Source organism: Bubalus bubalis, chromosome 1, assembly GCF_019923935.1.
Source record: "Bubalus bubalis isolate 160015118507 breed Murrah chromosome 1, NDDB_SH_1, whole genome shotgun sequence".
Classification (NCBI taxonomy): domain Eukaryota; kingdom Metazoa; phylum Chordata; class Mammalia; order Artiodactyla; family Bovidae; genus Bubalus; species Bubalus bubalis.
In genome coordinates, this window is record NC_059157.1 from 43,516,264 (window position 1) to 43,542,143 (window position 25,880).

Sequence of the window (25,880 nt, forward strand, 5' to 3'; positions counted from 1 at the left end):
TTGCATTTTTAAATAAAAAGACTTTATTTATGAAATAAGATAGCAGCTAGCAGTTTAAGGAAACCTGGGGAGATATTACTTTACATGGGGGCACATATGCACCTTGGAAAATATTTGGCTAAGTCACAAAATTAGCATTTTTAGTCAGCTTTAAAGTGCTGAGACATCTGTCTCGGGTGAATGCCTGCACTGTCTTTTTTTTTTTTAACCATCCAGTGAGTAGAACATGGGTAGACAGATACACATGGAGCACAGGGAACCCAGGTCACTCGCTCACGGTGACCGAGGCAGGCGGCCTGTGTGCCGGGGCTGTGCTGACCGAGGGCCACCCCACCTGTGTCCTGTGTTCACCGCCAGCAAGGCCACACCCCCGACCAGCACCACGCATCCTCCAGGACACGTTCGAAGCCAGACAGCAATCCTGGTCGACAGGTGCAGACACAGCAGGAAAGGATGGACCAAAACGCCGTCTGCCCGGCTCCGGCAACACAAAGATACAAGCATTTATGATGTGGGTATTTTGGTCTCGAGGCTTGACTCTAAATATTGATAGGAATTGAGCATTTTGGTTCCATGGAAACATTATTTGTGAAATGTTACATGTAATATATTGACTAAAACTTTGTTAATTTTTTTAATAGAAAATTACGATATAAAAATACTACTTTGTTAAAAATATACAATACATGCATTATAGCACTTTGGAAAACCCAGCTCAACTCAGAAAGCAAATAACACCACTTGGACTGGTATATTTTAACCAGCTTTCTTCATTGTTACAAAGTCTATTTTGGCGTTAAAGGATATACAACATAAATAAAAGTAGTGAATCTGAATCAAGTAAAATTGCTCTGAGACTGTTAATAAACCCCTCCACTACCGCCCATGTGGGACTTCCTGTGAGTTCCGAGTCTGCGAGCTCTGCAGGTAACGGGGCAGACGTGGAGCACCCTCAGCTCCACGAGCGTTCACCCCGGGCTCTGCTGTGGGAGGAGCAGCGAGGGGGCTGCCCAGAGACGCCCCCAGGACGGTATTGCACATTTCAGCCCCAGAGACGGTCGGGGATCCATCCCCAAGCAGCTCGACAGCGGTGAGCCCGCACGGGGCGTCGGCCTCGGCGGGCCCCTGGCTCACACGTGCAGCAGGGGGATCTGCCAGACCATGAGGGACGAGGCCAGCTCCTCCGGCCGCTGTGGCCTGGCCTTCCTGCTCACACGCCGGTGGCCCTGGCCCCCACAGGCCACCAGCACGGAGCTGGCCCTGGGCCTCCGGGCCCGCCGGCCTCGGCCGGGGGATGTGCAGGGCAGGCGCAGGAGGTCCTGGGCAAGGCTCTCCTCCGGCCGGGGCTCCAGGGAGCCAGAGCCCTGGGAAGGGGTCGGGGACCCAGACGAGGAGGAGACGTCGCTGCCCTGGGTGACGGAGCCCGGCGAAGTACCCAGCCAGACAGCGTCGGGGCCGCCCCGGCCCGTGCAGAGCCCCGGCCCCTCGCCGGGGGGCACGTCCCGCTGCTCGTCGTCCTGGGGGTCAGCGCCGGGCGGCGGGCTGTCCCTGGGCCTGTCCTTGTCAGCCTTGAGGGCGGCCGCAGCCACAACCAGGAACTTGACAGGCCCGTGGTGCGCGTGGTGGGAGACCAGGCCCCGTCCTGCAAGGGCACAGGGTGAGCTCGGCCCTCCCTGCACTCCCCGGCCACCCCGCCACTCGGGACTCCCCATACGCAGCGGCTCAGAAGGAAAACAGAGCCCAGGCCACGTTCCCTTGCGCTTCCAGCTACTCCGAGAACACCCTCAGAACCATGGTCTAAAAAAGTACAGCCACGGCTTTCGTCAACAGTATCTCAGTCTGGTACTTGCTTAGAATGGTTAAAGTGATAAAACAGGTATTTTGTTCTTTGCATCAGAGCTTTCTCACCTGCTCTATGTGCTAAATCAATTCAGTCGTGTCTGAATCTGTGAGACCCCACAGAGCCTGCCAGGCTCCTCTGTCCATGGGATTCTCCAGGTAAGAATACTGGAGTGGGTTGCCATGCCCTCCTCTAGGGGATCTTCCCAGCCCAGGGATCGAACCTGAGTCTCTTACATCTCCTGAGTTGGCAGCTGGGTTCCTTACCGCTAGCGCCACCTGGGAAGCCCACGTCTAATATGACTTCCACCTCTTACTTACAAATTGGCACCTAATATGGTCACTCAGTTCATTTTACTCCATCCTCTCCCACTACCTGTCCACCATCCTGTTGTAAAGAGACTTTTCATATAACAAATGGAGAAGGTAAAGTTTCATTTGGGTAAAAGAATAAGGCTGGATGAAGTACAAGCTAGAATCAAGATTGCCAGGAAAAATATTAATAATCTCAGATATGCAGATGACACCACCCTTACAGCAGAAAGCAAAGAAGAACTAAAGAATCTCTTGATGAAAGTGAAAGAAGAGAGTCAAAAAGTTGGCTTAAAGCTCAACATTCAGAAAACTAAGATCATGGCATCCGGTTCCATCACTTAATGGCAAATAGATGGGGAAACAGTGATAGATTATTTTGGGGGGCTTCAAAATCACTGCAGATGGTGACTGCAGCCATGAAATTCAGCGATGCTTACTCCTTGGAAGAAAAGTTATGACCAACCTAGACAGCATATTAAAAAGCAGAGACATTATTTTGCCTACAAAGGTCTATCTAGTCAAAACTATGGTTTTTCTAGTAGTCCCCTATGGATGTGAGAGTTGAACTATAAAGAAAGTTGAGCGCCAAAGAATTGATGCTTTAGAATTGTGGTGTTAGGGAGAAGACTCTTAAGAATTTTTTGGACTGCAAGGAGATCCAAACAGTCCATCCTAAAGGAGATCAGTCCTGAATGTTCATTGGAAGGACTGACGTTGAAGCTGAAACTCCAATACTTTGGCTACCTGATGCGAAGAACAGACTCATTTGAAAAGACCCTGATGCTGGGAAAGATTGAAGGCGGGAGGAGAAGGGGATGACATAGGATGAGATGGTTGGATGGCATCACCGACTCAATGGACATGAGTTTGAGTAAACTCTGTGAGCTGGTGATGCACAGGGAGGCCTGGCGTGCCCAGTCCATGGGGTCGCAAAGAGTCAGACATGACTGAGCAACTGAACTGAACTGAAAAAAACAGGGTGTCCTTCCAATTTCTGTTTAGAAGTGTATTCCCTTCAGAGCATTCTCGGCTGTTGCTGTTGCTCCCTCTGTACTCGAGTGAGGTGAGACAAGTCTTCCAGCCCTGAGCTTGGACCTGCAGGTCATTTCCTGCTCCTTCTGCATCAGGCCTGCTCCTCCATCTGGCTGCTTCCCGAGACAGGCTCCTGAAGGGGAAACCTGACTGCTGACGCTAGAGTGTTTTCAGATCCTTGACACCCAGGTGCTTTCCAAAAGGCCGTGCCTATTGGAGCTCCTCCCAACACTGCACAAAAGCACAACCGAGCCTGCTCAGCTGCTGGTCTCTTCTGCTGCAGAGCATACCAGCATCCGTCTTCACTGAGTAAAGGCGTATAGCAAGGCAGAGACTAACAGATGGAGAAAAAGGTAACATGAAAACATGTTTTCAGGAGGAGGGTCTACCTGGACCACTGATGACAGAAACAGGAAAATAAAAGCATGACCTGATGATTCAAGTTGATAAACAGTCTTTACAGGACGAAATGAAGGAAAGAAGGGTGGGAGGAAAGGAGAGCGAGAAGCCACCAAGATAATTCATACTAAGTGAAGACACAGCTGGACACAGACCCGTGGGCTCAGTGAGCGTCCAGGACAGGAAGAGGCCCCAGAGGCGCAGATGCACGGCGTGCACTCACCGGTCACCTTGGGGATTCCCTGCAGACGCGGGACGGGCAGGGCCACCACGACACCCAGGCTGGTGCCCACCATCAGCAGACCGTGGCAGACGAGCAGGCTGGTCACAGACAGCCGCTGGTGCCCTGGACAGAGGGACAAGACAGCTTCTGCCCGCAGCCCAAGCTCCAGGGCAGCGGTCCCGGGAACTGCCCAGAAACACTGCAGACCCCACCCCGAGCGCTCCCCAAGCCGCATCTCCCAGGAAGGCGGGTGTTGCCCGAGCCCTAAGCTCACACTGCGATGCTGCAGCCAGATGAGGAAGACTCTGAGGGGTGGGTGCGTCCCGGCTGCGCTCAGGACCACACAGCTGAGGCCAAGAGACAATCCAGGCATGATACTCTAGGCACCACTGGGCCGGCGCTTCCAGAGCCGAGCGCATCCCCGAGAGCCGTGCAGGAATACCATCTACTTCCAGGCAGAGCCACACATGCACACACACACACACACACACACACACACACACACACACACACGTCAGACAGTGGCTACCATGAGCCAGGGCCCACCTGCACAGAAGAGACCCCACTGTGGGTGAGGCTCCCAGGGCAGCCCACGCCAAGCCTCTCAGAAGAGACACAACTGAACGCTGCACAGAGGTCTGTGGGCAGGAGATGCCTGAGGTCTGGGCAGCTCTGGGAAACACTGAGACAAGACTCTGGAATCCCAGGGAGGGCTGACCCTGCGCTCACGGCCACCCCTCTGCGACCCTGCCCCCAGCAGCAGCGCCTCTAGCAGGAGCTCAGTCAGGCACCATCCAGCGGCTCCCTTCAGCACTGCCCTCGAGCATGAGACCAGCCGTCCAGGCTGCTCCCGGGAAGCCAGGAGGACACTTAAGAACAGCTGGACCCTTCTGTTCCCCAGAAACGAGTCATTTCCAGCTTTTCTGCATTTGACCTGAAGTTCCCCTTAGATAAACAGTGTGAAAATGGTCTAAACGCAAAAGCCAAAGGCAGGTCAGCATGTCTACAGAAGTCCCTTTATGATTACTTTTGCAGCAACAACTACCACCAAACTAAAAGAGCAGCTACGGAAGCCAAAGCGTTGGTTTTACTTCTAAACACAGGCATGTGGTTTTTAAAAAGCTAGTGTACAAAGTTCCCAGGATCCTGAACGTGTGCCTGTGGGGGCAGCCGGGGCTCTGGCAATGACTAGGACCTGCATGTCTGCCTGCACCTCAGTCTGCTCCCTGGCTCATAAACAGTCACTCTCGAGTCTGGTTTCTGGTTTAAGTTGCTGAATTCCCTTCTGATGTGATTGATGGGACTTAGAAAAGCTACAGTGACTTTTTGATTAGATAGAAAACGTGGCTGTTTCATTTGGTGGCGTTACCCCTGGAAGGCACTGCATTCGCTGCTCGGGCCCTGCGAAGGCCGATCTGATGCGCACTCAGCACGCTCCACCCGCCCTGCCGCCCTGGACACAGCAGGAAACAGCTGCATCCTGGTGTCCCTCGTGACCCAGAGGACACGCCACCCTCTGAAACCTTGACCAGAACCCCCCACCCCTAGAGGGGAGCTGGGAAGGCTGATCGGCTGCCCTTGCAAACGTGTGCGCTGACCCAAGGCACCACCACCCACTGTCTGCTGAATCCGACACGGTTTATGGCAAACGTGTGGCACTAACGGAGCTCAGAGTGAGCTCCAGAGAGGACGGAAAGAGGCGGCTCATCACGCAGACCCAGCCCACAGGAGCGCCGGCCAAGCCCCCGTAAACTAAACAGGCCATCAACACTGTGACAAAAACAGGCATGAGTTACAGTATATATTTTTTTCCAATTCTTATTCCTCCTTGCCTGGAAAGTCTTCATTTCTAGAACCTACTGGGATCGCACATTCTGAGAGAGAGAGCACAAAGGGACAGGTTACGTGTTTCTGCCGTTTCTGCATAAAAAGCAAAGCCCACTCAGTGGCCTCAGGAACACAGCTGCAGAATGAGGCCCACACACACGTGTCCAGGGTGACGGGAGCCCAGCGGCTGCGATGCCACAGACCCGTGGTGCAGAGATGCACGCACCGAAGGCCTGAGTGTCAGGCAGAACAGCACGAAGCACTCACTGTGCACCACTGGCCCAAGGGTAAGACGATTCACGAAGAGACGCGAGAGGGGTTCCCTGCTCCCAGATCACCGGTGCACCGAGAACCAGACCCGCAGCAGAGAGCTGTCTGAACATCCTGGCAACGCTGTCGGTGAGGCTGCGGCCTCATGCCAGTGTACCCGAGTTCTGCTCTAACTTCCACCTTCCTCACGGCCCGCCACACCTGGTGGCTCCAGATCCAGAAGTAAAATACAAGATGCAGACAGAGCACAAACCCCCGGGTATGGCCGAGCTTCTGAGGATGTCTCACACGACACACTGACACGGAGCCCATGCCAGCCAGAGACTCCGCCTTGACGGGCCGCAGCTCAGGAGGAAAGGACCCAGGCCTGGAGCACGCGGGGCGGAGCGGGCAGGGGGGCAGGCACGGGCCCGTGACAGTGGGCAAGGCCATGTGGGTCCTGAGCCTGATAGCAGGAGCCACGCTGGTGGGTGAGACACAGGGCATTAGCCAGGGGCGGGCATGGGGAGAGAGGGAGATGGGGCCCGCCCGCAGCCCAGCGCACACGGACCACAGGCCTCCTGGGCTCTGACCCACGGGCACTGGGAGCTGGGGCGCCTGGGGGCTACACAGATCCGTTCACACCATGCAGGGCGGCCTGCAGGCTCTGCCAGCAGCCAGGAGAGGCGGCCAATGTGGGGAAGGACAGGACGCACCTGAGGTGTGAGCGTGCCTCCAGAAGGCCCACTGAGGCATGCACACGTGCCAGGCAATGCACGTACACACTAGCTACATGCATGTACACACTCATACACATGGGCCACGTGCTGATACATGACAAGCACACGTGTATACATAATAGCCACATGCCTACATACACACGCACGCATGCGCGCCACACGCGGCCCACACCCCCCTGCTCTGCATGCTGGCTGCTCTGAGTCCCGCTGTGGGAGCACCTCCCTTCCTGGGGCTGGTGGAGCCCAGTGGGGCCACCCTGTGACTCCCCAGGGCCCCCACACCCTCCAGCCGGTCTCCCCCATCCTCCACTGCTCCACTTCAGGTCCTGCCCACCCTCGACCCCGGGGCCTGCTGACCACAAGGAACAGTCCGCGACCCTCGGCTCTGGCTCTGAGGAGGGCACCCCGCTGGGCCCCGCGCCCCAGCCATGGGGAGGCCCCACCTGGCAGCATGTGGTGGACGGGGGTGGCGACCCAGCCGTGGGGAGGCCCCACCTTGGTAGCATGTGGTGGACGGGGGTGGCGCCCCAGCCCTGGGGAGGCCCCACCTGGCAGCATGTGGTGGACGGGGGTGGCGATGTTGACGTCCTGCAGGTGCTTGAGGGTCTCCGTGTGGAACAAGCGGAGCGTGGACCCCGAGGTGAAAGCGACCCAGATGCCCACGCCAGCGATGGCCATGTGCGAGACCACCATGCCCTCCTCCTGGTGGGCCTCCAGTTGGCCCTGCAGAGACAAGGGAACGGACATGGTGTGGCATCGGGCGCTGCGCACTGAGTCTCAGGTGGCCTGTCATCCCCCCATCTGTGTGCGGTGTCCAGCCGGCGCCCCAGACCTCACCTCCCGTCAACCACCTGCCGTGAGGGCACTGTCACCCCAGACCCAGGGGCGCTGAGCAGCAGGCCCTAGACGCGTGTGGACCCATCAGCCCCAACCTGAAGGGAGCGAGGGGCCGCACTGCCCATGGGGAGACCCTGGAGGCAGCAGGATGCTTGCCCGCTCTCAGCGCCCCTCCACGTCCCCCACTCCGGTCCCTGCATGGCCACCTGCTGCTGCTCTGTCTGACCAGGTCCCCCCGAGCCTCTGAGCTGAGCGTGTCCCCACCTCCACCCTGACTGCCCTGCTCTGGGAGAACCCCAGGAGGACCCCTGCACCCTGTGCCCACAGTGGACAGCTGGTGCTGCCTGGGCAGCTGCGGTCAGTGCCAAGGACTGGGGGGCAGGCGGGGTGAAGCCCGGAGACTCTGGGCAAAGGAACAGCATGCCCACAGAAGCCCTCTTAGCCCAGAGTGGATCACAATCCTGCCCCACTCCCTGCCCTGGAAAGAGGTCACTGAAGACCCCCTAAGGGTAGACAGCAGGTTCACCCCTGTCCTGGGGCTGCTCCTCAAGCGCTGAGAGCAGGAGCGTTCACCACCCGCGACGCAGGCCGCGCACCGTCCTCGCATGCACACGGGAAGGGTCTGCTGGCAAACCTTCCTGCCACACCCACACCGCCGGGCACACCCGAGCTGGACCTGCGAGTGTGCTTTTAGTAGGGTGGGGATTCCAGTCCCTAGGCATCACACCCCGTCTTAAGTGAAGGTGGCCCCGAGCGCCTTGGGGGGTTTCTGAGGCCCCTGCACAGAGGCTGCAGAGCCTGGGGAGGAATGGCCAGGGGTCATCCCGAAGCCAGAACTCCGGCAGCACCGAGATTCTGGAGCCGCGGCGCTCAGTGGCTGGAGCACGCAGTTCTGCTGCCACCACGAGCCGCAGCCGCGCGTTCCCTCGGAAGGCAGGCCCCCCCAACACGCATGTGCGCCTCCCACAGAGTCTCCAGATAATCGCAAGTGCAATTTAAACGTGCCAGCGGGCTGGGCCAGCGTCTCAGTCAGGAAAGCGTCCCGAGTCCTCAGGGAGAGGCCCTCCCGAGCGCACGCGGAACCCCACGGTCCGCGTTCTGGGGAAGGACAGCCTGCGCTCCAGCAGCACTCGGGCCTCGGCGCCCCCACGCCGTCTGCGGCACGCGTCAGCGCTCCTCTGCTGTCACTGCTGTCTCCGTGGGGGTGACACGGTGTCTTACAGGCGCTTCAGTCTGCGTTTCCTTGAAGACTAACGATGTGGTGTGCCCTTCCCTGACTGCGTGGGCTTACTGGGTATCTTCCCTGCGGAATGGTCCATGCAGAGCCTCGGTCCACTTGTGAATTTATTCCTGCTCTGACTGTTGAGCCGTTTAATGTACATCCTTGGCGGGTCCATGACTGGTCTGTCAGTGTGTCCTGCCTCCCGAGGGTCGGCTTTGCACTCTGTTGGCAGCCTGTGGAGGGGCTGGGCTGCCCCACCCGCGTCGTCATGTGACAGACACAGCGGTTCTCTCCTGACGGGCCTCCCGGTGGACGATCTTGGTCCTCGTCTTCTGAGAACCAGCGCAGACCCCTCGGGAAGCCCACTGCCCAGACGGGGCTGCAGGAAGTGGGCGCCTGGTGTCACCCCACACCCCGCGCACCGCCGACAGACTGGGCGGCCGGCCCGCGGACCGCGTGCAGACACTGACCTCCCGTGTCCGGTCACCACTGAGGGAGAGCTCAGGACAGCGGGGCCACCCTGGGAGGCAGGGCCAGGCGGCCCCCCAGAGAGGAACAGGGCGCCACAGGGCCATCCCCATGCTCCCAGAGCTTGACGGAGCACCATGCCTGCAGCCCTCTGGCGGCCGACTGTCTCGCCGTCAGCGCTGAGGCCTCTGCAGAGAGCCTGGAGGCTGCAGTCTGGGGAGGCGGCCGGTCCCGCCCCCGCCCAGCCTGGGGAAGGCCCGCTGCTTCTCCAGGACCACCGTCCTGCGGGTCCTCCGGTCACATGTCTCCCAGGAGGAACTCACAGGCCGGTCCTGGTGCCCCCCACACTGGGCCCCGTGCCCACCGCCGCCTCATTCCCTCCAGAAGGGCCTCAGTCCCCACCCCGCTGCCCACCACCCGCAGGCACGGGAACTTTCCCACGGAGCTCTGCGGTAATGTTCTCAGTGCGTCTTCCGCGGCCAACCTCGCCCCCCTCCCCTCAACACCTCTCAGAAAATCCTCCAAGAAGACAGATTTCCTCACATCTGGTCGGTGTTTAAATCCCTGCCCGCCCACCGCCTCCGGAGCACAGCATGGGGCTCAGGCTCACGTGGCAGCTGGTTCCAGAAACAGAGCCCAGTGCACCGCCTCGTGGCCGCAGCCTCCGCCTTGCCAGCCCTGTCCAGGCAGGCCGTGCCCCCAAGCCCTTGACGGGGCCAGAGGCTGACAGCCCCCGAACCCAGGCGAGGCCTCTGAGCCCCAGCCCAGCCTGTGCGCCTCACACCCCCATGCCCACACTCAGCCTGTTTCTGGGCCGAAAGGCCCAGAACCGCCTGCTCACGTCCCTATCAGCCCTACCCTGGGACGCTGTGCGTCCTTCCTTCTGGGGAAGCCCGCCCCCTCCTCCAGACAGGGCCGCTTTGGGGGTCAGGTCCCCACTCAGAGGGCCCCTGCCTGGTGCAATGCCTGACAGCTGGCATCTTAAGAGGCAGGACGTGGGGCCTGGCAGACCCACAGCTGTCCTCACCCGGACATGCCCCCCAGGGCCGGCGGCCAGCATCGCCCTCACCCACCCTGGGCACCGTGACCCGCCCCTGAGTTCTCCCCGTGTGCCGGCGCTCTACACGGCACCTGCATGCGGTGAGCGCAGGACACGGCTCCCTGCGTGACGGACAGTGCGAGTAAGAGCTCATCTCAGGACGCTCGGCTTGCCTCCCGCTGTCTCAGAAGCCTGGTCTTCCGTTTGAAAACGGGAAGTTTGGGCAACAAGGCACCTGAGTCCCCTTCTACCATGATATCATGAGGCTCCAGACACCAAAGGCCTCTGAAGGGGCAGGGTCCCAACCCTCAGTGGGTGTCTCAGAACCGGCCCACCCGTGGACTCAGCGCTGTCCCCACTGTGCCCTGCGTTCCGTCTTTCTACAGAGTGACAGGAATTAACTCAGAAGAGATGCATCAACTCAGGAAACACTCTGCTACCTTAGTAACTTTTCCGTTTCATTCTTCCCATTTTCCCCTTCAGCATCAGGGGTGGGGGTAGAAGGAAAGCTTTTTGTCCTTCTTTCCTTCTGTCTGTCTGCAGTCAGTAGTACCGCACATTGCAGAAAATCAAGAGTAAGGAAGAACAGGCCTTAATGGAAACAGCTCCAGTAAGAAAACAGACTGAAATTAAACCGTGGCTCCCAGACACAAAGCTGCGTGGTTAGCACCTGCAGAGCCCGGAACATTCCGTGTGCTCCCAAACGTCAGGCTACCTTCCGAGCTGCGACTGTGTTCCCAAAGCTCGACGTTTTCCTAAAAGGCATGAAATGAGTCCCAGAAAGGAGGCTCTCGTAGCTGGGAAGGAGGAAGAAGCCTGACCCCCAAATCCATGCAATGCAGCTCCATTTTATACACTGAGCATTCATGGTTCCCCGTCTGCTCTCCCTGACGCAATGGCGGGCAGGCGGGGAATTCTATTCCCACAGCACTGGGCACACGGCCCACCCACGGCAGCACCATGACACGGAGCTGGCCCTGCAGACCTGCCACCACCTGGAACTGGGCCAACCACCGCCGAGCAAAGGTCACTGCAAGCACACTGGTATGCTGCTGAACCTCAGACACCCTTTCCTTCCGAATGTACATCGTGTCTCACCTCCTGATTGACCCAATCCAGAAAGAGTGCAGCCTCATGACCGTCACAGCGCACGCCGTGACTGCCCACGTCACCTCCGGGAACTCTCCCAGCAGCAGCTGCCCACATTTACCCTACACCCTCACTCCCCACCAAAGAGGGTGCAGACCACCGTGATTCAGGTCTCTAGGGCTACACCAGCAGCCCACTGTGGTCTCCCTGCACGACAGAACCACGGGACAAATTACATCTTTTCATAACAGCTTCTCTCTATATAAATACATCTACTCATTTTGGTACTAAAAATGCACAGAAAGGAGGCTCTTACTTAAATCCAAACATACTATTTCTGAGTATCCGAGATTTACAGCATGCACTCTTCGGAATTTTTGAATGGAATATATTCTGAGGATTATAAGGTCGTACTGTTATGTTAGCCTGGAATTGCCCTGGTGGTGGCTACAGAAACCATCTTTCCGGCTTTTGGTATGAACGTACGACAAAATTACCGCACTGGTTTTGGAGAAGTGTCCTAAAGCAGCGGTGCCCAGCATGTTGGCACCAGGAGCGATTTCACGGAGACAATTTTTTCCGCGGGTGGAGGGGATGGTTTCGGAATGAGACAAGCGCATCGCATTTACCGTGCCTGCTAGTCTGGTGTCCCGGCAGCTGTGCCTCAGGCAGCAGGCACAGACCCTGGAGGTGGGGCCCTCTTCTAATGAAGGGCTGTTATATTATTATTCCTTCTGTGTGAAAAGAAATCGAAATACGACCACCGTGCAGTGTGGGGCTGAGCTGGGATGTGAACTCTGACTCTCACTAGCTGACTGATAAGGGGATGCTGCTGCGGGGCACGGCAGAGAAACGTGGTTCCAGCAAGTGGTTTCCACGCTGATGAGTCTCCTGTGCAGGCGCTGTGGTCAGTGACTTCTTCACGCCCCACTGAGGGTGTCTTACTACCCTGAGGTATGTGAAGCGAGAAGGAGCAGATGCATAGAAGCAGAAACAAGTTACTACACAAACACTGAGCAGGGACTCCCTGGAGGTTCAATGGTCGGACTCAGTGCCTTCACTGCCAGGACCCTGGGTTCAATCCCTGGTGGAGGAACCACAATCCTGCAAGCCGTGCGGCACAGCCAAATAAAGAACAAACAGGAAATACCGGACAAAGCCAGGTTTCTCTCCTGCCTCCGCTCTTGCCATCAGCCCCGTCTCCTCTCCTGCTGAGCGCTGACCCTTTGTCACCTGAGGAGGCTCTGTCCTGCGGGCCCCGGGGAGGTCACCTCAGAAACACGGAGGAGCGGCTTGTGGTCCAATGGCCAGCACACCCCACTGTGGGCACCTCGTGTCTGTGGCTTTGTTTGGGCTCTCACGTCCCTCCGTCCACATGCCTTCAGGGTAAAGACTCGGGGTCTGAGACCAAGCTCTGATTTCTCCAACAGCTGTCATCTCTACCGAATAAATCCGTTTATCGCACTGACGCGAAACACCTCTTCAATCAAACACTAAGCTTCCATATGTCCCTGAAGACTTCCCACTATGCTCCTACCGAGCACATTTTTTAAAGTAACATTAATACTAATCAGCGGGTACGCAATGCATAATTATCCCCTGGGTGTGGCTGGAAAAGGGCTGTGGGATCCTCAAGTTAATCCCTCTTCCCACGCCAAACTAGGAGGGCTCTCCCTTTAGCGCAGTGGCCGCAGGCAAGACGCTGCCTGAGCTTTCTACAGGCAAGGGGCGCCTCAGCCACGCCTGGGAAGTCAGTGCACCGGTGCACGGTATCTTTCCCACACGGCGTCGCCACTTAAAACAACGTACCTCCACGGCAAGAGTCTCCACACTGATGATGAAAACTTGACCTCCAGATGCCGCCCACAGCGTGTCTTCCATCAGGAGCAGACTTCGAACTGGGAGGACACCTAACTTAATCACCGTTTGAGGCTCGGAATTCCAGGATCCATCTTGAAAGAAAATATTTCTTTCAATTTCATTCAAATTCAGTTTCTCAAACTGACATTTATTCAAAGACGACACACAGATGGCCAACAGGTACATAAAAAGATGCTCAGCATCACTCATCATCAGGGAAATATAAGCCAAACCCGCAGTGAGATACCACCTCACACCTGTCAGAATGGCCATCACCAAAAAGACAAGAAATAACAAGTACTGGTGAGGATGCAGAGAAAAGACAAGCCTTGTGCACTGCTGCTGGGAATGTAAGCTGGTGCAGCCACCTTGGAGAACAGTATGGAGGTTCCTCAGAAAGCTGAAAAGAACTACCATACGCTCCAGCAACGCCACTGCTGGGCACATATCAATCCACACAGAACAGAAACATTACTTTGAAATGATACACACCCTTCAATGTTCACTGCAGCATTATTTACAACAGCCAAGACACAGAAGCAGCCTAAGCGGCTGATAGATGAACTGATACAGAAAACGTGATACGTATACACACAATGGAATATTACTCAGCCATAAGAAAGAATCAAGTCGTGCCATTTGGACCAGCAGGACTCAATGCTAAGTGAAATGAGTCAGAGAAAAGGAAACACTGTTATGGTCTCACTTATATGTGGAATCTAAAAAAGCCAAACTCAGAAACAGAGAAGAAGAGGGGCTGCCAGGGGCAGGGGGTGGCAGAGACAGGGCGATGATGGCCAAAGGGCACAGACTGCAGTTGTAAGACGAAAGGTTCTGAGGACCCAATGTGCAGCATTACGGCTACAGTTAACAACATACTTGAAACTTGTTAAGAGAAAGGACCTTAAATGTTCTCAGAACAAAAAGAGCAATGGCTAGCATGTGATGTGATGGGGGTGGGAGATAGCAGGTGGTGGTGACCACTTTGTAACATGTACGTGTATCAAGTCAAGACACGGTGTACCTCAAACTTGCTGTTGCTGCTGCTAAGTCACTTCAGTCGTGTCCGACTCTGTGTGACCCCATGGACGGCAGCCCACCAGGCTCCCCCATCCTTGGGATTCTCCAGGCAAGAACACTGGAGTGGGGTGCCATTTCCTTCTCCAATGCATGAAAGTGAAAAGTGAAAGTGAAGTCGCTCAGTCATGTCTGACTCTCAGCGACCCCATGGACTGCAGCCTACCAGGCTCCTCCATCCATGGGATTTTCCAGGCATGAGTACTGGAGTGGGGTGCCATTGCCTTCTCCAGTACCTAAAACTTACACACTGTTATATGTCAGTCATATCTCAGTAAACTTTGCGGGGGCGGAGGGAGGGGGGTAGATTTAAGTTCACCCAATAAACAAAAATAAAGCCTTAATAAATTCATAACACTGGAAGAAATGGACACAGACACCCCAAATCAAGTTGGAGACCAGATATATCATAGTCATTTCAAACTTTCAAATAGTCGATAGTTCCCATGAAATTTAAACTCGACTGGAGCAGCAGAAAAAACAACTTGAGTAATGCTGAACAAAGGTTGCAGAGAAGAAAAGCAGAGAGAATCCCATGATAAACACTCATGTGATTCTAAATACATGTGTATTTAAACACGAAATCACACCAAGCAAGAGCGAAACAATGGGTCCTCTGCAGAGTGAAACCTCACTGAGGGGCCCCGGATCCTGCTGCACCGCTCATCCTCTGCAGGAGTTCAGCGCGGGCCTTAACCCTCCCCTACCCGGGGCCGCGGGCTTCTGCTCTGGGACGCAGTGAAGTGTGTGCAACAGCTGGCGCTGCGCCGGGCGGCCTAACCCTGACCCTAATCCAACAGCTGGCGCTGTGCTGGGCGGCCGGCTTCTGTCTACGTCCTCCCTCAGGACCGACTGAGTCACGGGAGCCTCGGGATGCGGGGTGGCAGGTACTAACGGGACTGCCGTTTGGCCCGGAGTGAACCACCCCCACCCCAGATGCAGCAGTGACACCTCTGCGCAGGCGCGCCCAGGACACTCACCATCCGCTCGGGCGTAGACGGCCACGGCGCCATTGACCAGGCCGGCGTACAGGCTCTGGGCTGTGCAGGCCAGGCTCATGACCGTGGACTTCTCCGGGGTGAAGAAGTGCTGCAGCCGCACCTTCTTGCAGCCTTGGCTGCTCTTGTAGATGGAGATGCTGAGAGATGCATCACCCGGTGGGCGCTTGCTCACATGGAAGGGCGCGACTACTGAGCAGGAGAACCCTGTCCACCCCAGCCCGCCCTTCCCCACCTCCCGCTCCTTCTGCAAATACCTGGTTGCAGTGAAAAGGCTGCTGACCCTCTGATCTCTCTCTTCTCTTTTAAAAGACAAGTTCTGGGTTCTTTTTTAAGCCTAGTTCTTCCTACAGATCTAGGGACTTCACACTAGGAAAGTCAACGCAACTTCCCTTTAAACTCTGAACGATGCTCAGTGTGAGGTTAACACAGAGCACAACTGTTTCATCCTGAAGTCTAAGAGTGATGTGCCCTTAGAAGCATGAATCAGCAGCAAGCGCGTCTGCGGCAAAGGGCAGCAGGAACTAGAACTGTCCCTGTCAGGTGCTGCCGCCCCCTGGGGTTCCCCGGGAACGTCCCACTCACGGGCTCCTTCAGAGTCCAAGTCCCAGCCTGCTCTACCCTCACTGCACAGACCACAGCAGAGCCGCCAGGGAAGGGCAGTGGCAAGGCCCAGGGCCGGGGGAGGTGCTCACCTGCCCTCCTCCGTCCCCAGGCAGACGGTGGGCACGCCCAGCACCCGGCCCCCGCCCTCGGGCTCGCGGGGCCTGTCCTCGGCGGGCACGTACACCATGCACAGCACGCGGGACTCCACGTTGAAGCACTCGATGACCTTGGGGCTGGAGTTGTGGAAGGAGACGATGGCGATCTGGCCCATCTGACTGGTACAGCTCCCAATCTGGGGGTCGGGGGGAGAAGTGAGCGGGGGGGGCTCCCACAGTGCCTGCACAGTGGACCCCCGCAAGGCCACTGCGAGACCCAGCTCTGGAGTGGGAACCAGCTCCCAACAGTGTTGAATGACCTTCCACGTATGCTCCCTCTGCTACCCTCTGTATTCAATTAGTTAACCTTTTCCTTTACTTAAGCAATGAGAGAAGTTTTGCTCTTGTGAAAGTCACATTTACATCCTTTAAAACCTGAACACCTAGCACCACAGTAGAGGCCCATCGATATGTAATTCAAAGTCTGGAAATACAGACTAGAATCAATCTTAAACCAGGCCTTACCTAAGAAAACAAAGATATAAAAAGAGGAAAAAAGGGGTGAGAACTGCCCCAGTTGAAAGAAAAAAAAAAAAACATTTAAATACTTCTATTATTTAAGTTAGTTGTCTTTGGACTGAAATTAACCTGGAGAAGTTTTATTGGAAAAAGAAAAAAGAGAAACATTTCACTCTAGGATTGTCCTTTTCCCATCCGGGACTTCCATGTTTATTGCGCACTGACCAGTAACAGCAATCTACGGGACGGCCCTGCTTTTCATCTCATTAATTGTGGACATGGATTCTTCACAAACCTGAATTAAAAACAAACAAAGGCGTCTTACCCACAGGAAACCATGAGCCACGGAAAACGAGTCTGACTGATTCTCATTATTCAGGTACGGCTCAGGATTGTAAACAGCACATTCAATCTAAAGGGGAATACAATCAAAGACTCAAATTTAAAATGGGACACAGAGGAGGCTGGAAGGCAAGTCTTTTAACAGATAACAGTGTCTGACATAAGCCACGGAAATGACAAAGACTAAGAGAGGAAAAGATGGATGTATGAGTTGTAGAGATTTCGTTTTTAGAAGCAAACACCTCAGCGTGCCCGGGAGCTGCATCCCCACGGGGGAGGCCACATCGACAGGCCCATGCCTCGTAGGGAGCGGGCTCTGCCACTGCAGGAGTCCCCGCAAACCGAGGGAGCTCCAGGTCTGAGTGTCGGCCAGAGACCACATGGGAAATAGTAACACGTCTCTTAAAGAAAGATACATCCACGTGTCTCAGAGGTCACAGCAGTCACTGGGGGTCATAGTGCCTGAGTGCACAGCACAGGCACCCAGTACAAGGCCGCCTGGAGATGGGTTTGCTTCAGTAAAGAGTGGGCCCCACACCCCAGGCCGGCAGAGGGCCCCAACTATGACCCACATGGGAGCCCAGCTGCCATGCGAGGGGCCTGGGAGGAGGGCGGGGCAGCGGCCGAGACGAGCAGGCTCTGGCCTGAAGCACCCCAATCCTGCAGGATCTCTACACACGCCAGACCAGAGGCCACACCCAAGGCTGCCCAGGCCCCACCTTGAACTCCTGCTGCTTGGCCACTGTCACGGGCATGTGTCCCAGGAGGAGCGGGTGTCTCTCCTTCCTGATCTGGTTTCCGTCGTCCTCCACGCAAAACCAGCCCAGGTGGTTCTCCTCCTCTGCAGCCGCCGGGGAGAACGGACAGAGGTGAGGACATTCTTGCGGGTGACCGGACGAACCCCTTCTCAAGCTTCCTTCCCAGCCGCGGGCTTACCCTCCCGGGCGTGCACCCATCATAAGAGAGGAACGCATGCCACCCCTCGTTTCATCAGCTGACCTCAAGCCGTCTTACCCAGGGCGAGCTTGGCCATCTGCAGGCTGTTGATCCAGGACTCCTTGATGGCGGGAGTGAAGGTGTTGAACACGGCGGTGAAGAAAGTCGGCCGGCCGGACCTGTAGGGAGAAGGGAAGGTCGTTCACTCTGCAAGCAGGCTCCAATGCGTGAAATCCAGTCCCGGGGCCTGCCTGTAGGATACGGTCCCCGAACCGCGAAGACGAGCAGGTTGGGACAGAGGCCCGAGCTCGCAGGCCACCCGCTGAGGCCCACTAACTTGTCCTGCTTCCCCGGGAGCTGCAACTGCACCCGACAGCAATCGGCCGCACGGATCTCTTCCTCCTTCTTCAGAATCAGCCTCTGTAAGCCGGACATCCAGTCCTGGGCCACCAACGGGTTCAGGTTCTAGGAGGAGACACGCAAGTGCACCAAGGCGTTAGTGAGACAGCACCAAACCGAGGTAGAGGAAAAAAGCGATGCCAGGACATGAAAGACCCAGGGAGACCAGTGACACTTCTCATGTCAGGAAAAAGGTTCCTTTGGGAGGAAGGTCACACGGTGCCAGGACGTTTCTAAGACAACTGAGGCTCGAGTCAGCCTCAAGGCGAAGATGGTTACACCGGAGGGCTTCAGCTCCTCGGAAACGGGAGACACTGACAGTCAGATCAAGGCTTGGAGTAACTCCAGTCCTCCCTTCTGGGCAGTGGGAGCCATGCTGACGATGGTTTAGAGACTAAAACAGAATTTGAACCCAAGGTTCGGCTGTCACCTGATAGTTTCCTTTGAGGTTTCCAACCAGCTGAGTGATGTGACCAATGACGCTGAGGTCGTGCAGCAAGTTTTGCAGGTCTTGATACAGCTGCCCCGGCCCCACGTAGACTCGGTCTGCAACACAGGCGACAAAAGGCGCACGCTGAGGACTGCCCTGGTGCTCCAGCGGCTCTGAAGGCAGGGGGCCCTGGTCCCACCCCTGGTCAGGGAACTAGACCCCACAGGCTGCCACGGAAGATCCCAAGTGCGGCAGCTAAGACTGGGCACAGCCAAGTGATACTAAAAAATTAAAGTGTACAAATCTCAGCATGTTCCCGCCAGGGCTCCGAGGAAGGAGACTCGAGAACAGAGTCAAGCTCACCCAGAACTTTTTAAAGGTGAATGTTTCTATGTAAGGAGATGCTTTCTGTTTCTGACCTTTCATTTGGAAGTAATCTGAGACTTTCCAGAAAAGCTCTAACAGCACCAAGTTCCCTGCACCTGGTGCTGGATGGTGACGGGTCAGAACCACAGAAGCATCCTCACAAAGCAGGGAATCACGTGGATGCAGCAACACTGACCAGCGTGGCCCCACCCAGACCTCAGGGCTCCTGGGAAACCGACAGCTTCTCACCAAGCCTGTCTCCATGGAAACTGCAACAGGCTTGAAATCTCAGGGTTGGAAAGCCAAGCGGAGTCCGTGTGGCCAAGGACGCAGCGACTGTGCCCAGAAACCCCCAGGAGCGTGGGCCGGGGCCCAGCAGACATGGCCGACAGCAGCTCTGTGCCCGAGGGTCCTGTGTCACCCCAGGCTCCCAGCACACACCGGGTGCCAGGGGCCTCCAGGGCTTTCCAGGCGGGGGGAACCGGGCAACAAGGAGGTCGCAGACAGACGCCAGCAGGGATGGTGGGGGCGCCCCCGGCTCCTGACGTGCACATCACCCCAATCCACCGCAGGTCTCCATGGTCTGTGCCCGCTCCTGGACAGGGGGGCACCGCATGTGGCTGCCGGTGCCCCGCAGAGCCCCTCTGCCCAGAGCCACGGTCGCACCCGAGCCTGAGCACATCTCCCCTTGGGACAGAGGCCCAGCCGTGCCTCTGGTTTTCACTGCCAATCGTGAGCATTAAGTAACTACGTAGAAATCAATGGGAGTGATTTTCCCAAAATGACATGCATCAGAATTTGCACAACTGCTCCCGCCTGCTGAAAGGTTTCAGGAACCTGTCCTCAGGACGGGCCAGCGGCTGGGTGGCAACTCCTTCCCCATCTTGTGTACACGTCTCTGAGGGTTTGACAGCTCACCCCCTGCCCCAAAGGCCCCCCAAGCGCCCATGTTGTGGACCAGCCCCTCAACACCTGCCACGGTGCCCACCTGGCACAATTTCTTGCAAACTGAGGGTGGTCTAGGGGCCACTTGTGGAAACTGAACTGAGGTTACGAGAATCCTAAATGAAAAATCCAATGTCACCTTATTTTTGTCATAAGGGAAATGTATTTCCTTATAAACCCGCCTCCTGTGAGAGCATGAAGCAGAGTAAAACTAAGACGTGGTGGGCACAGAATTTTGCAAAATAAGTTCCTGAGCTTAAACTAACCGAGAGCTTCTGGCTTGCAAGGCTCCACACCTAGCGGAAAGCTTGAGGCCTCACGTGGCACCCCCCGAGGACAGGCAGGGCGCGGGGCGGAGGCGCCTTCCATCCCGGCTCTGCAGGGCCCTCCTCCCACAGCTGTGGTTGCCAGGCAGGGAGGCCTACGCTGTCCCCACCGCTCGACAGCAGCCCAGCCTGCAGCACTGAACTTCAGAAAAGAGTCATTCAAACAGCACAACAGTCACGTGAACATCGGGGAGCAGGGTTTCTAACTCAGCTTCTCAAAATAACTTGGGATGAGAAGCGCGGGAGCATCAGGAGAGACATCAGTGAGGGCGCTGCAGCTGTTCTGTGAAAACTCCGGCACGACCAAGGCAGGCCGGCCAGCGACCGGCTCACGGACGGGAGGCTCCCAGCTGCCCAGACCCGCCTGAGGGACCCCAGCACTCAGCCTGGCGCTGGGGTCAAGGGGCGGACCCCATCCACAGGGCAGCTCACTGTCCGCCCCACAGGACCCGCCCTCTCTCCAGGTTCACCCGGACAAATCCCTCATCACTGCTGCCGTGGGACAAACACCTGGACCATTTTCAGCGTCTCTGTAAGCGCCGGACAGCATCACGCTCTGTCCCGGAGCTGGGAAAAGGCCCGGAGGGCCCTGACTTGAGTTCCGTCTGCCCACGCTTACAGAATCAGCAGACTTTAGTTCTAACCGAGAAGGCCTTCTAAAGACCATTTACTCCCCCACTCACCTTTCACAGCTCAGAGCTAAAAATTAGACCCACTCCACAGTTGGGGAAACCACAGAGGTTCCCACACTAATCCCAGGTGAATATCCGGTCCCACAGTGCTGACCGCATCTGTGTGCAGAGGACCCCAAGTCAACGTGGACCCCCACTCCAGGCTCGGCACCCGGCACACCCTGACCCCCCACCGTCTGTTCACTGTGCACTTAAAATGGGTGAACTGTGCTGTGTGAGAGTACCATAATCTTAAAAATTAATAAATGCTTAAAAAAGTAGCATATCTAACACAGAACCGAGACTATTAAACGGGTGGCGGCTCTGTCTCCCATCCCTGGGACACCTGGGTCGAGACCATGCCTGCCCCCTCACCTGGAGTCTCCCCACCCGGAAACCGCAGACAGAAGCCTGCCGTGACCACCCGCGTGTGACACAGGCCTGCTGAGGACACGCGGGCTAACCTTTCTCCTGCTGTCAGAGGCTCGCTGTCACCACCCGTGCATGACGGGCCCACTGGGGAAACGCGGGTTAACCTTTCTCCTGCAGAGGCCCGCCACCACCACCCACGTGTGACTCGGACCCGCTGAGGACACGCGGGTTAACCTTTCTCCTGCAGTCAGGGGCTCACCACCACCACCCACACGTCACACAAGCCCACTGAAGACACGCGGGTTAACCTTTCTCCTGCAGTCAGAGGCCCGCCGTCACTACCCACGCGTCACACAGGCCCGCTGAGGACATGCGGGTTAACCTTTCTCCCCGAGAGGCCGGCATTCTCTCAGCATCAGCATTTAGGGTCACCCTGCTTGCCTCTGTTCCAAGAGGAGGTATTTTACTACCTTATCAGCAACGAAAAGGTGTTTTCCTTTTCCGACCTTAGGCTTTGTTCTCCAGCGTCCAACCATGTGTGTAATTGAAACCGTAAGAGGAAGAGGCCCATTGGATGGGGATGGATCTAGGGGCCCATCTCCATGGCAACTTCTCTGTCCCGGGGTCTATCTGGGGGCCACTCAGTGGTCTCGGTCCTATTAAAGACTTGGCAGTACTGCCGTTGTAAGGTCAGAGCTGAGCAGCTGGACAACCCTAAATTCAGAATGAAAGCAAAGGTGTTGTCTGCAAAGTGGCGCACCGTCTCCTGATGGACAGTGAGAACTGCGTGCCTGATTTGCTGGGGCAGGTGGGAAGTTCCTGGTATCATCGAGGGCTCAAGTGCAGCAGTGAACCTAGCCTGGGTTTTTTCTTGTAATACTTTAAAAATCAAGTCATCCTGCGTTTTGCTTTTTAACCTGCTGACTTGACTCCTATTCTAAGCTGGCTCAATGTGAACCATAAATTAGAAGATGAACAAGAGAACGCAGTGTTCCAGGAAAACACCATCTATTTCATGGATCGAAGGCATCCCTGGAGATCTAACACAATGAGGTGATCGTGATCACAAACACATCTTGGGCTTGCTTCCATGGTAATAGGCACAGAAACATTATTTTTGTTCACAAAAACAAGACGTAATAGGATCTGCTATCCTTCCAAGTCATTTAACTAAATTTTTAAGAACTTTCACATTTTCATGTTGCTCTTTATTAAGTGAAAATGTTAGTAATCGAGTCAATTTGGAGACTATTTCTCCCTCGCTCCCCCCTACTTCTCAGCTGGTCCCTCCTTAGGAAAACCTGTGATAAAGTCTGGTATTCTGGCTATTACTTGAGATGGTACGCACACTGTTTAAACAACAGCATGAGTTTTCATCAGCAATTCAGGAGTCTAGGAGCACATGCTCACGGAGCTCGCTCCTCAAGGAGGTGACCAGACGCGTGACTGTTAGCATCAGGGGAAGAAGAAGAGCAAGCAGTGAGCAGACCCCACATCAGCGGGGGCCCAGCAGGCACTGTTTCCTGTTCCCCTAGACCCAAATGAACATGCGTGCTCACTCGGAAAAGCTACACTTTTCAAAACAATTGATGGGAAGTCCCCCTTCACTGTACTTTAAGTACTCCACAATTCAGGGGCTGAGACCAGTGAGTACAATTTAGCCGGGTTTTAACTTAGACTGAAAAAAAAAAAAAGCAGAAGATGAAAGTAATGACCACCACTATGACACCAAGTTCAAGTTCTAGGTCCGTAGACCATTTCCTAACAGTCACCGTGTGCAGGACTGCTGAGCACCGCCCAGCGCCGGGCCCTTCCCCGAGCCCTCTGTGAGGGGCACAGGCAGGCATGACCCCCATGGAGACGGAAAGACACAGGGCAGAGAGCTGAGCCCACAGCCCAGCCCACGCCCGCTGGGACTCTCTCTGCAGCCACACGACATGCCCTCTGCAGAGAGCAGGGCCCCATCCTGGCTTCTGGTGGGGGGGGGCACAGTTCAGGATGGGGATCAGAAAGACTGATGACATCCCAAAGACAGGCCCCCACTCCCAACCCCGAAAGGGGACCGCTCAGAGATGAGCCGCCGGCTGGCATGTGTCCACGCTCCCCCCACGTCCCCTGTAAGGACCGCGCCACCCACACCTCCCGCCTCAGCCCCGGAAGCATCACTCACGGGACTTGGTGCTGGCCGCCAGCAGGCTCTCAGGCGCGGGGCCCGTGGGACAGCGGCCACCCTCTGCCGCACCCTCGCCGCCACCGTACTCGACCACCTCCGCCTGCCCAAGCGGGACGCTCCACTTTAGTAGGTACCTCTGGCCCGACGTCACCGCGCCGCCGTCATGGGAGGCGCTACGAGAAGTGGGAGCCCTGTTTTCAGCAAAAACCACGGGGACATGTCTCCAGGCTTCTCTTCCCGGGAGACGCCATGGAGACCCCCCCGACATGCTCACCAGGTGAGCTCTGTACACAGTGTCTGTGGGAAGGGGACACGCTGCCCGCTCCACCCGTGCCCACAGAGCTCGCGGGCTGACCCCGGCCGCCCACTCACCGGGTGCTGACCGTGGCGCACATGAGCACGTCGTTCAGCATGAAGAGCCGGCGCTCCTTGGTTTTCATGATCTCCCCCCGGTCGTTGTAGACGGTCTCTATCACGTCGTCAGAGCGGATGAGGTAGCGACTGCCGCTGCTTAGAAGCTAGGTATTCACAGTCCATCAAGGAAAAGAAAAAAGATGAGAAAGAAGCCTCATGAGAGACACGAACAGATAGTGTCCAAGTTTTACAGATCCTCTTCTCTTTACAGAGAAACCCTGTGTTTCCAACCACACTTTGTGCATGTATAGCACAGAGCTCAGAAAGTGGCTCTTTTAAAAAACATTTTTCTTTTCCCTTAAAACCATGCTATTCTTTTTAACTGATTTATTTAATGTTTGGCTGCACCCTGCGGCATGTGGGATCTTCTCTCCCTGACCAGGGATTGAACCCACTCCACCCACATTAGAAGGCAGAATCTCAACCACTGGACCACCAGAGAAGTCTCACAATTTTTTAAAATGAATCTAAACAGTGGCAGGAATCTAACTTCCTTCCTCGAGCACAGTTTCTCCAGCTAAGATATGCTGACTCAGCCACAGAAGGCTCACTTATTTTCCCGTGTCATTCACTGCAACCCTTCTCTTCCAATGATTCCTCAGAATACACACTCCAGTCTTCAGGGATGGTCACCCCCACCTTTCCTTTACTCAGGACACCGTCTTGACCTGGAAAGTCTGTGGGAGTCTTTATTCTCTGCTTTTACTTCTCCCGAAGGATATCGTAGTGATGTAACATCCTGACTGCTCATGGTTGGCCATGTTTTACTTGTCTGAGCCAAATAAGACACTCATGGTTTCCAAAGGAAAGGTGCTTAATACTCACTGGTAAAATGACTTAACTCATGCCAGAGGCAGACTTATTTTAGCGCTTTAGCCTGGCAGGAAACCAGGAATCCCTGGGCCAGACACCCACCCCAGCTAGCCGACCTCACGGGGACGAAGCTGCATGTCACTGACCCATCCATCAGTGACACCGCCCTCAGAGCACGCCGGCTGCCCTGGGTTCCCACACATTCGGGTACCATGGGGAAGCAGGACTTTAAACAACACGAACCCTGCTGAGAACATCTGTGAACGCTACTTCCTGCTTATAAAAATTCCTATACAAACCCTTTGGAGACTCAGAGAAAACCTGAGCTTAAAATGTATGGCCATAAAGTGCTTTCAGTTAAATTATTAGGTGTCAGTATCCGGTAGGAAAGGACCCCTGCTGACAGAAACAAAGGTGACTTTTAGCAACAGAGACTATTATACATAATTCTTCAGCACGGCTCATATCCAGTAACTGCTTCCTGTGAACAAGAGCTTCAAATAAAAATGGCACAGCCTACGTGAAACCGGATTATCGTGGCAGGAACACAACCTTGTAAACACGAAGCTGTACTGCGTCCCTTCTTCATGACATATGTAGCTTGGTCCCGCATGGATGGGACAGGTAAGACCATGTGTGACTGCCTATGCGTCTGTGAACGTCCATGCTTCAAGCAGGACTAAGAGGGAACGCTGCATTTTGAAAGTAAAATTCAGCTAGAAGAGTGACTCTTAACCCTCCCTGGGCCCTGGGTCCACCTGAGGACCTGGTCAGCCTAGGAGCCGCTTTCCAGGAAAAGTGCTCAGACCACATGGGCTTTGTGTGCACTTTCCAGGGTCTGTGACCCAGAGGCTCTCCTTGGACCTTGGTCAGCAGCTCTGGGCCCAGAGAGACTCGCCACCAAGGTCCCGGGGGATTAATAATAAGTGGCTCAGAGAGCCACAGCTCATTAGCAGAAGCACAAACAGCCTACAGAGAGGAAAGGCGTCCACCTTGTTCAGGTACCGCTCGTTGATGGCTTTTGCTATCTGTTTGATTTCACAGCGCTGGTCCGCGTCTCTCTTCCTCTCGTTCAGCTTCTCTGCTAGCGTCTCGAGCTCCGTCAGCGCCATCTGGAGGGGCAGCCGGTCGGGGTGTCCCCGGGGTGTGTTCTTCAGCATGTCCTTCAGGAGACACAAGGCAGGGGGAAGCTGACACGTGAGGCCGGGTGGGGGGCAGATGGTCACCAGGCACACCCGCCCCCTCATCGCGCGCCTCCA

At 55.8% G+C, this 25,880-nt stretch overlaps 1 protein-coding gene across 8 annotated transcripts in view; it reads right to left on the reverse strand.

Annotated features, from left to right (window-relative positions):
* The window catches only part of ARHGEF10 (Rho guanine nucleotide exchange factor 10), a 62,139-nt gene continuing 36,259 nt past the window's right edge, over positions 1 to 25,880 (reverse strand). For 4 of the 8 annotated variants that reach the window (XM_025280898.3, XM_044939061.2, XM_025280886.3 and 1 more), the window contains 14 exons: positions 25,614 to 25,784; positions 23,767 to 23,912; positions 23,392 to 23,585; positions 18,542 to 18,657; positions 18,050 to 18,177; positions 17,791 to 17,891; positions 17,496 to 17,617; positions 16,760 to 16,846; positions 15,910 to 16,112; positions 15,197 to 15,354; positions 13,089 to 13,231; positions 7,173 to 7,347; positions 3,809 to 3,931; positions 1 to 1,642 (listed from right to left, as the gene is read on the reverse strand). In XM_025280898.3, coding sequence (XP_025136683.1) covers positions 1,131 to 1,642; positions 3,809 to 3,931; positions 7,173 to 7,347; positions 13,089 to 13,231; positions 15,197 to 15,354; positions 15,910 to 16,112; positions 16,760 to 16,846; positions 17,496 to 17,617; positions 17,791 to 17,891; positions 18,050 to 18,177; positions 18,542 to 18,657; positions 23,392 to 23,585; positions 23,767 to 23,912; positions 25,614 to 25,784 — 2,379 coding nt within the window. In that variant the 3' untranslated portion in view covers positions 1 to 1,130. The remainder of the gene's footprint in view (positions 1,643 to 3,808; positions 3,932 to 7,172; positions 7,348 to 13,088; positions 13,232 to 15,196; positions 15,355 to 15,909; positions 16,113 to 16,759; positions 16,847 to 17,495; positions 17,618 to 17,790; positions 17,892 to 18,049; positions 18,178 to 18,541; positions 18,658 to 23,391; positions 23,586 to 23,766; positions 23,913 to 25,613; positions 25,785 to 25,880) is intronic. The other 4 variants (XM_025280902.3, XM_025280894.3, XM_006064796.4 and 1 more) reach the window with 2 other exon arrangements.